The 10839-nt window shown below is 41.3% G+C and overlaps 1 protein-coding gene across 1 annotated transcript; it reads right to left on the reverse strand.

Moving 5' to 3' along the window:
• Positions 1-3340: 3340 nt before the first annotated feature.
• LOC139466539 (retinaldehyde-binding protein 1-like) lies at positions 3341-10513 on the reverse strand. Its single transcript, XM_071248175.1, has 6 exons — positions 10400-10513; positions 6896-7216; positions 6138-6253; positions 5192-5413; positions 3903-4013; positions 3341-3701 (listed from the first exon to the last, which is right to left on the reverse strand). Exons 2-6 carry the CDS (start codon positions 7158-7160, stop codon positions 3561-3563), a joined length of 855 nt encoding a protein of 284 aa, XP_071104276.1. The 5' UTR covers positions 7161-7216; positions 10400-10513; the 3' UTR covers positions 3341-3560.
• Between the last annotated feature and the right edge of the window lie 326 nt (positions 10514-10839).

Raw genomic sequence — 10839 nt, forward strand, 5'->3', positions numbered from 1 at the left:
GTTTACCATGTTTTCCAATATACCAAAGAGAATTAGACAGAAAGGCAGATGGATCTAACTACCGTCATCGTTGTGCGTAATTTAGCGTCAGTCATGGCGTCACACAGGACGGAAACTTTTACGGCTTCTGTTGAATTTACCACATCATCGTAATGTATATATGTGTATTTCCATAATTAGTGCAACAATACTCTTCCCATGAATATTCTCAAACGTGTGATCGAGCTAATGTATGCCACAATTAGTACAAAGTACCTCTAAAAATGCTACAGTGTAAAATCTGAATTTTGCTTTGTTTACATTTCAGCAAGTACAGTTTTCCGAGGACAGTTTTCGTTTCCATACCTAATGTATTTCGCATGATTTTATCTAGATAATTTGCATGGTGACAAAGACCATTTATCCATTGTTTCAAAAATGTATGAGGAATTCAGGGATGCATGTTGTAATGTATTTGTAAAATATTGGACATCATGCTCATGTACTTACTTGTACGACCTGCACCTAGGCTGGGAGGAATATCAAGCAACAAGACGTCTGATCTGAACGATGATTTATTCGTGACTAACTGCAGGTACATAGCCATGACGTCACTCCCAATTTTGGGGCATGTGACTTATGACGTAGTAGCGCGTGCACATTGGCGCTCGCCATATGTAAACAAACATAACACAACACATGTAAAGCAGCTGAGTTTGAAATATACCTGATCGAATAGGCGTCTCATAACCGGCATTTTGTAACCTCAATCCAATATGGCGGAATGTACACTTCGGCGTTCGTGTATGCGTATTTTCCAAAACATTCTGAACGAATCTAGGCTTATCAGCGACTTTTCAGAATTATCATTAGTGACTTGATACCCGTGATCGCCAATATGCTATTTTTCTACTTTAATTATTCGGGTAAATATCCAATATTTAGATTTCTAAACACAGTAAATATTTATATAACGCCGTGAATTGTGATTTGGTGAGATTTACTATGTACCTAATTTTCAGAGGTCACTTTAAGTAATTTTGAGACCCGTGAAGATTCCGGGGTAGAATAGGTCTTCCCATGCTTGTCCTAAAAGGTGACTATGCTTGTCGTAAATGGCGACTAATGGGATCGGGTGGTCAGGCTCGCTGACTTGTTTGATGCATGTCATCGATCTCAATTGCGTGGATATCATTCACTGGATTGTCTGGTCCAGACTCGATTATTTACCGACCGCCGTCATATAGCTGTAATATTGCTGAGTGCGGCGTTAAACAACCAGTAATTTTGAATTGCCTAAAATGAAAGTAAATGATAAAGAGAAGGGGAAATTCAAAACCGTGAAGTGTATTAGTCTGCGTGATGTATTTTGAATTTTATTCGATTTCGAAGTGAGGGTTGAAGAGGAGGGACATATGTGTCGCTGCGGCATGCAGGGGGTTTACACTCTAAAAAAAACATAATGTTGACATAACAACAGATAATGTAACTGATAATAATAACAAACCAACTCGCAGACGAGTTTCACTATCAATTTGACTTTTGACATAAACGCGACAAACAATTTAAGCAGTATCTTAAAATGCCGAACACCTGCCGTTCGATCAAAGGTATCGTCGTTGTCATTTAGAATAACGTCCCTTACTTTCGTCCTTGACTTTGTACGCGACATGTTTAAACAGGGTTCTTCGCGCTCGCGAGAGGACCATTGGAAAGGGAAATAGCGAAGTATCTTTGACACATTATTAGGGCTCCGAGCCAAAAGGCTTGAAGCCCTATTGTAATCGGCCGATTTATTTATTATTATTATTCCGTCGATTTTTGTACCAGAGCTAGCAAAGTAACCACTGGCCCGATTCCGTTCAGATTTTTCATGTGTATGAAAACAGTTGTGTTCTAGATACGAAAAACACTCCAAGGCCATAGGCCCAACGACCAAGGGCAGATAACTAAAGTTACCGCAACCGCTCGTCCGATTACTTTCAAATTTTGCATGTGTCTGCTGCTTTAGGTGATTGACATTTCATATTCTTTAAGTTTGGTCATTGGTTTCATGGTTGGACAGCCATATTGGATTCAAGGTTTTCACAGTGTCATATGGGTACCTGACTTCAAATGCATACTCCTCTGAATCTACTGTATGAAATGCTTTAAAACGTTCTGAGAATCGTCTCCACACACACCACAACAAATTCTAAGAGCCGTGTTTGGATAACATTTTTAGTTGCGGCCATATTGGATTTTCATTTGTATCATTTTTTTCACCGAAATTGTACTTAAAAGATCATATCTTGTAAGGTTCTCCATAAAAACTTATGAAAGTTTACATGAAGTTAGTCGGATATATGTTCCTCATTTTTTGTTCTTGGTTGTATGCTAAAGATAACACCCCTTGGTGGTAATATACCCCTGGAACACGCCATTTTCGTAGCGGCTTTTTGACGGAGTTGGTACAAGCAAACCCATTGAGGATTCGATCATGTTCCAGGTCGGAAATGGGTTTAGAACTGACTTGGACACCCCGGCACACTCCAGTTTCGTATCGGCGATACCCTGCAAGAGGTGCCTAAATTTCACGGATTTGGTACTAGGAAACCCTTTGAGGATTCGAACATGCGCGTTTGTGTGATGTGTTACTTGGAGCCCGCCATTGCTGCTTTGCAGTTATATTCTTAAATTGACCTTAACAAACGGTAGACACTTTAAGAAATGACACTCACATTTACTGAATATTTAACACAAATGGATTTGTAATCGCTTTTGTAACGCGCACCAGTGTAGGGAAAATATACTGTATCTCCAGTCATCAAGAAATTCGGGTGTTGCACTGTTTAGAATAGTTTGTTATCCCAAATGTGGAAAACAGCTTGTATTTGCCAAGCACACGTTGCCAAATGGATAAGGTACCGGCTCCTACTTAAGACAGTGTTGATAGCCGGGGATTGCGGGTTCGACTCCCTTCGTGGGTAGTACATTTTTGCAAGTCGTATCTAAAACTGACCTTGACAAACGGTAGACACTTGAAATGAAATGAAGAAATGACACTCACATTTACTGAATATTTAACACGAATGGATTTGTAATCGCTTTCTTTAACGCGCACCAGTGTAGAGAAATCATGACTCTATTCATCAAGAAATTCGGGTGTTGCACTGTTTAGAAGAATTTGTTATCCCAAGTGTAGGGCTATAACATATGTTACTCTAAACCGGGTTTCGAACCCACAATCATAGGTTTCTGACGTGCCCAAGGGATGCAACTCTGCACAGCGAATCGCGCCTTAGACGACTGGGCCATCCGTGCCTCCTTAAGTAACATGAAATAATTGGGTGGTGCTGAACTTGGTATTTCTCTCCGAAGATATTTTGAGAAATATTCCGTCCTCCCTGATCACTTTCAGGATCGCTGATCGTGGTTCCGTATTATGTGTGTTCAGTAGAGATGGAATTGTCTTCGCCAAAGGACAAAATGTACTCAAAGCATTTTGGTTCCGTTTATTTGTTTTAGGAACATGGTCGTGTTTAATACGTGTACATTGTTTTTTGGGGGCTACTGTTATATTGACATAACTCTAACATTGTCTATAATTCCCCATTTTTCTCCAGCAAGGTAATCATTTCTAAGGGGGAGAGTTCTGGTCCGTTACCTCCAAAGTCTGGTGGCAGAGTGCATGGATCCAACGCTTGGTGAAACTTGTCAAGGTTCGAACCGTGAATGTGGACCTGTAACAAGAAATGATATGTTTCAGTACAGTAAAATACAGACCAAAACACCATTGCCGTTTCCATACAACAACTGTCCCATTATCCATGGCTTTGAATCTTAATCCGTAATGAGAAATATTTGCATATTGTATTTTTCATAACTTCAACAACACATCACATACATGACATTTACGTTAACCAAAGACATTGCATCAATACCCTCTCTGTCATCTTGGTTTTCATGAAGGGTCGAACGAGTGCGTATGTCCAGGAAAAATACCAGGGTTGATACAAAAAGTGAACACCTTTGAACCGTATTGGGAAAGCACCCTGCAATGACAATACATGCACAGATTCAAAATACGGTTAATATTGCACTTAGTCATGCATGGATCCAACGATCGTGACAAGTATATGAATAATCCCTGATTATGTCCTTGGTTCATCCACCTTGTGGTAAACCTCTAAGATGTGCGTCACTTTTCATAGTGATATAACTGAAATATTTTTCAAAGCACGATTTGTAAAAAATAATATGCTTCAAAACAACAACATTAATAATAATGATAAAAATACACAGTATCTTAAGCGACATGGTGGAGTGACTCGATCATTTATTACCGCCTTCGCAATGCTTGTGGTTTTGAGTTCCATCCATGGTACGATCCAGAATATGTAGAGGACGTCATGGAAAATGATAAATACAAAATTCTTTGGAACGGGCCCGTAAACAGCCTCAGCAGACATATTCAGGCCAACAAACCCGATCTTGTTCTTTTTTATAAATCTAATGCAATCATTTATATTATTGAGTTTTCTGTCCCTTGTGACACTAATGTCATTGACAAGAATCAGGAAAAACATGGCAAATATGCAGACCTCGCTTTCGGAATGTCAGGCTTGCGTCCCAAGTACCAAGTTGTCAGACTCCCCATTGTTCTCGGTGCCTTAGGTTTTTGTGTACCTCCCAATCTGTTGACTGACATTGGGAGAGTACCTGGATTTGTAACCAGGAATACAGCCCTTCTGACAATCTTGGTAGTGCAGAAGGCTGGAGTGTTGGGGAGTCTTCACATTCTCCGAAAAGTTCTGGGTGGGTTTGACTAGGCAGCGCTTCCTGGGAGAAGTCCCATTCGCTGTCTGGGCTGCGTGTAGAGGGGGCAAGGGCCCTGAGCTGATGATGAGCCAAACCAGCCTGACTGTGCCGGGATCACCCAAACCCTCTTTGCTGCATTTTTTTATTTTTAATCCGTAAATAATAATAATAATCCATTTGTACTGCGTGGTTACCATGCTCGATGTGTGGACGCGATTTTCCTTCTCAGCTCCCTCGAATGTATTCAACCTGTGAGGCAGGTTTAGCAGAAACATAAATGTTTGATGAAAATGACTTGTTCAAATTTGTATGTTCAAAATTGTTTTGCCCCTTCTTTCATTGAGAAGGGCTTCTATGTCTCGAAACGCTAACTAAAAAAACCTCCTAGAAAATTAAATGGACTGGACTTCACCTGCAGCATGCTGACCATCTTCTGCAGGTCGGAGGGTTTGAGAGACATGGCCTGGCTGAGGGTATACTGGTGGAAGTTCTCCACGATGACGAACCCAGACACCTGGTTCTCCGCGTTCTCCAGCAGGACCTCCAGCAGGTAGATGTACGCCCGCATGACGTCATCGAACGGTACTTCCGCAGCATCCCATGACCCGATGGAGAACAGGAACACTATTCGACCCTGAAACAGGGATAACACGTAAAATGACAAGTCGTGTCTCAAAGAACTTAGATGACTTAACACCCGCGTAGTGTTCCACGTTAAAGAGGGTAGATATACTATATTCGTTGCATGACATTGAATTTTTATATTTTTGTCCTTAACGCTAGATTATCAACTGTTATTCATTATAGTCACACACTGATAGTATGACACACATACGAGTGCACTAATTCAGTGTTGGGTTGTTCTTTAGACGACAGTAATAGGTATTGTGACAGATGCTGGAATTTCACGCGTTCTAACTAAACTGTCGGGTAAAAGAAAGTATACACCTGAAAAATGGATTTTACCAAACAATTACAAACGCTGTCAAAACTTTACTTAGCAGAAAACGCTAAGTTGCTGAGTGCGGCGTTAAACAACAAACCAACCAACCAACTTAGCATAAAACAGTCGTCGACACACTGCAAACTTATAGTCCAAACACACAACCACGGTGCCCGTATTTGACATCAAATAACTATTTCTTGTATATTTCATTTTTAGCTACAATCATGGATGTATACTTTCAATTGCCTGGCAGGTTAGATTCACTCACATCAAGGAGCCTAATATTAATATCACCCCTTGCTTATTGCATTATATATATATATCCGATAATTATCGCACGATTTGACGTGAATCAAACTTGCTTGGACTGTCAATTTGCCAGAGCCTAGTCCCCCTTTAACCAGTATTCCACCTGATTATCCCTGGCTGGAAGCACCCGGGGATAGCCCCTCTCTAAAGCTGGTCTCACGGAATCTAGGCTCAGCTCTGACGTCAGATCCGGATACTTCTCTCTGAATTTCAGATAAGCTGCAAGAACATTGGAGATAATGTCAGTCACAATGTCAATGGCGTCGGGTAGCGGGAAATACAACATCCACCTGCTCATCTACAGACTGTGCATGGCACACAGATCAGATTAACCTCATCAGTGAGTGAGTGAGTATGGTTTAAGGCCGCTTTTAGCAATATTCCAACAATATCACGGCGGGGGACACCAGAAATGGGCATCACACATTTTACCCATGTCGGAAATCGAACCCGGGTCTTCGGCGTGACGAGCGGACGCTTTAACCACTTGGCTACCCGACCGCCCACCTAATCAGTGAGGGCCATAGGCATTACTTCCTCCCTTTGTAAGACGAGACGCGCGTGGTCGATGATGTGCCACTGACACATAGTATTCCTTCGCGGTCACCCAGCTCTCGTAATATTCAAACATCTCGCCTCTAAAGACAAAGGCGCTCGTGTACTGTGACAGGGGAAGGGCGTGCACTATCTTTCAAGGCCCTTCTTTCTTATACGAAAGCGGGATTGTCAGATCAAAGATATTTCTTGAACTAAGGATTTGCAAGATACATATTTACATACATAAAAAACTAACTCAATGTATCGTACTGTTTTTTTACAGTCGACAAATGCACACAGGGTTGCACTGTAAAGTGTACTTACAGTCCAACAATTCGTAGGCTTTCTGGACATCATATTTCTTAGCTCTCAGGAACCCAAAGAGGAACAGGTCGGATGTTCCGCAAAAGTGTTCGGATATCTGTTGGTCCCTGTAGCAATCGGAACACAGGCCACTGTCGAGCAAGTCCCGTAACTCTTGTAAAGATGTTGCTCTTCTCTCGGGAGTCTCATTTAACTCAACCTCTGCCTTCTTGGCGACATCATTTGATAAAATGTCCGTTTTTCTGAACAGTTTGGCGTATTCCATACTTCAGTGTAACGATGAGATGTGTGTAACACACCGATGTAGATCGATGATCAGATCTGAAATGTCGTCAATTCAATGCCATGTACCAGCCTCTCCGCCCTGCAATGTATGTATGTATGTGTCTGTCTGTCTGCCTGTGTGTGTGTGTGTGTCTGTCTGTATGTGTGTGTGTGTGTGTGTGTAGGTGTGTGTCTGTCTGTCTGTTTGTGTCTGTCTGTCTGTCTGTATGTCTCTCTGTCTGTCTCTCTGTCTGTCTGTCTGTGTGTTGTATGTATGTATTTATGTATGTATGTATGTATGTATGTATGTATGTATGTATGTATGTATGTACGTATGTATGTATGTGTCAAGGGTGAACCAGTGGAGTAGCAGTCTCCTGATTGTGCCTCAGTTCTCTCGCTCAACATAAATGCTATATCAGATAGAGAGAGAGAGAGAGAGAGAGAGAGAGAGAGAGAGAGAGAGAGAGAGAGAGAGAGAGAGAGATTTTCAATAAATTGCAGATGTACCATTATAAAGGACATGCATTCTACACACACGTGTGGGTTGTGGGGTAGCCTAGTGGTTGAAGTGTTCGCTCGTTATGTCGAAAACCCGGGTTCGATTCCCCTTATGGGTACAATGTGTAAAGACCTTTTCTGGTGCCCCCCGCCGTGACTATTGTTAAAGGCGGCGTAAAACCATATTCACACACACATACGTGAAGTGAGTTAGTTTTTCCCGATGCAGCATTTTTCTCACCTGGAACACCAGGAATGGACTATACACGTATACTAATGTGGTGAATCGCGCCTGGGTCTTCTGTATGGCGAGCTAACACTTCACCAAGCCACACTAAACTTGAAATAAACGGGAAACCCTGACGTCGACCTCTGTGACGTTTGAATTAACTAAGCGGGTGATGCGTATTAGGATTAACGGGCTGGTGACCTTTTCAGAACACAGGAAATTTAATGTGATTATAAGCATTTGGGTAAATACAAATAAGGGAATGAAAAATATACGAAATTGACGCATCTCATGTTTATTCACATAGAGCGATTTTACCAATTCGTATCACAGTTTGAACGCATGTTTAGTACAGTTGTCACAGTTCATGACAATTTACGCAGGTGGGAGACAGCATCTGCATGATGGAAGAATATTTTTTAATGCTGACTATCAGTGTACAAAAAAAACACACAAAAAAGCCACAAAGACACGACATGTTGGAGATGTCTTCATCATACCACTGGGTGTCCAGCTACTCTGAACACTATGAATGATATTCCAGTAAAGTTTAAGAACCTCCACAACCATCAAACAGACCGGTCAAAAGGTAACATTATGTTGGAAGGATGGCACAACCGTCTGAATACCAGCATGGGTCACCCCCACCTGAATCTCTAGTTCCCGAGTGTATTGGAGAACGAGCAAGACAACGCTGAACTTAAGTGAGTGAGTGAGTTTGTTTTAACGCCGCTTTTAACAGTATTCAGTTATATCACGGCGTGTCAGCTTAATGTGGGAGGAAAGCCCGAAGTAATGCAGATCTGAGACGTTTACCACTTCGATGAAACCCACGAGCACGGGTATGGTGCTGACAAACCTAGAAACATAATCGGGGGGAACCGGGATTCGAACCTACAATCATAGGTTTTTGGCGTGCCCAAGGGACGCCACTCTGCACAGCGAATCGCGGCGCCTTAGACGACTGGGCCACCCGTGCCCCCTGAACTTAAGATCCTGCAACACCCAGAAACCGCCATGACTAAAACTAGAAAGCAGAAATACCGTCTCCTTGACAACAGACTTAAAAACAGATATTCCTAGATGGTGACATTGGGCTTCTGTTTCGTCTAGATGCTGCCACCCATACATATGTCCCCGAGTGTCTTATAAGTGGCATGTGCTTTATGTATCTAAGAACGTTTATAAATTTGATACATAAAATAAATAAATCACTACATAAAATAAAAATAATTTTATTACTTTTCATACAAACTATGTCAGGTGTCTGCAGTTGTCAGGAGATGAAACAGACTATACCATAATCCCCATTGTTCAACCAATTAACACCTGTATCACAACTGACTGCATGAGAGCTCATATGGGAGATTTTGAGCTAACTGGAAACTAACCGTGGCTCCTTTTCGCAATAGTTTCGTATCAAATGTCTACTATGGATAATTTACAATCAGCACATTAATAGTGATAATCATAAAAATGAACTGCGGGGCACTGAAAGGGTATCGAGTTTTTTTTAAGTAATTGAATGAACTGTTGTTAAATTTGATGTCAACTTCTTCATTATGAGGAACACAGCGTGTCTGTTAAACCATCATTCGTTCCTACAACAGCTTGTAACCTATGGCTGGGGCATGTTGCGTAAAAAAAGAATTGGTTCAAAGAAATCTGGTTAAGAAATGAATTTGCAACCCATGACCCCATGTTTGAAATGTAAATTTGGGCCGAAGAAAGCAAATGTATTGATTTTAAAAGATAAGATATCTAAGATACCCATCAACAATTGTGCTTCATGAGATTTATTTTTAAGTTTTAAAACAAATATTAGTTTTTAAAAAAAACTAAAAACATGTAGAAGTACAGTTCATTTTTTGGATATAATATTGCTAAAATATAATAAATAAACCATATGATAAAACCAACCGAGAGGTACAGTTTCGTGTGCGCTTCGGGTTACAACGTCAAAGTGTCCACAGCTAATAGCAATTTCCCCGGTGATTCATTACACGAGAGTGGTCTGTGCCAGTGGGTAGGAGATGAAATCTCCGTCCGTCAATGATCAACGCGTAACAGGAGTGTGATGTTCTAATTGCAGTACCTCGAGAGCCTGATCTGGTGTTCGTGTTTGTTAAGGACAACATGACACTGACATTCGTAGTGTCCATGAGACAGGTTCCTTGACGTTCAGCTCAAAAATCAATACAAATCTCTGTATAACTACGATAGCCTCTGGTCGTCCACAATACAACATTATACCTCAGTCGCTTGGTTGAAACATTCCCGAGTATTTGTCAACATGATTCAGAATCCTTTGAGAAAATAAATATTATCATCATACCTAAGTCTAACTTGTCAAACCCTATTATCCTTTCAATTTGTATACATCGTCTTTTGGTGATATTATGATAAATCAGCGATATGTCGTCATCGTTGGTGTATGACAATATTTTCATTATGCTACACATAATGTGTTTACAGTAAAACTGACACGTAAATTAGAAAAGGGTACTCACTGCGAATCACGACCACGACCGTCACACAGCTTGCTCCCAATGTGACAGATGTAGGAAGAGGACCCCGGAATATATTCAGTTATATATGCATGTTCCGGGCAAATCAGACTAATAAGAGGCCCGATGATGAGGATATGTAAGTTCACCGTCACCAAATAGGTGATAATTATGTCTGCTTGTATTTTTGCCGAGCCACTAACCTTGACGGGATTACGTCTTTTATCCAGAGTAAGGGCTGGTGTGAGGCTATCCGGGGCCCTGGTGTGTGTTCAGCTATAATGAGAGGGACATTGTGTCGCTGTTTGCTTCCAGTTGTACGATGGGTATGTTTGAAATGACGGGGTTAGCTGCAGGAAACAGCGGGAGGAACTCGTGCCCTGCAGATGCTGGTGTCAAACACATACGTCATGTCTACACGCCTATTTGGTCTGTGTAGTGAC

The sequence above is a fragment of the Haliotis cracherodii genome, unplaced genomic scaffold, assembly GCF_022045235.1.
Source record: "Haliotis cracherodii isolate W230 unplaced genomic scaffold, xgHalCrac1.p SCAF_1, whole genome shotgun sequence".
In the NCBI taxonomy this organism is placed as follows: domain Eukaryota; kingdom Metazoa; phylum Mollusca; class Gastropoda; order Lepetellida; family Haliotidae; genus Haliotis; species Haliotis cracherodii.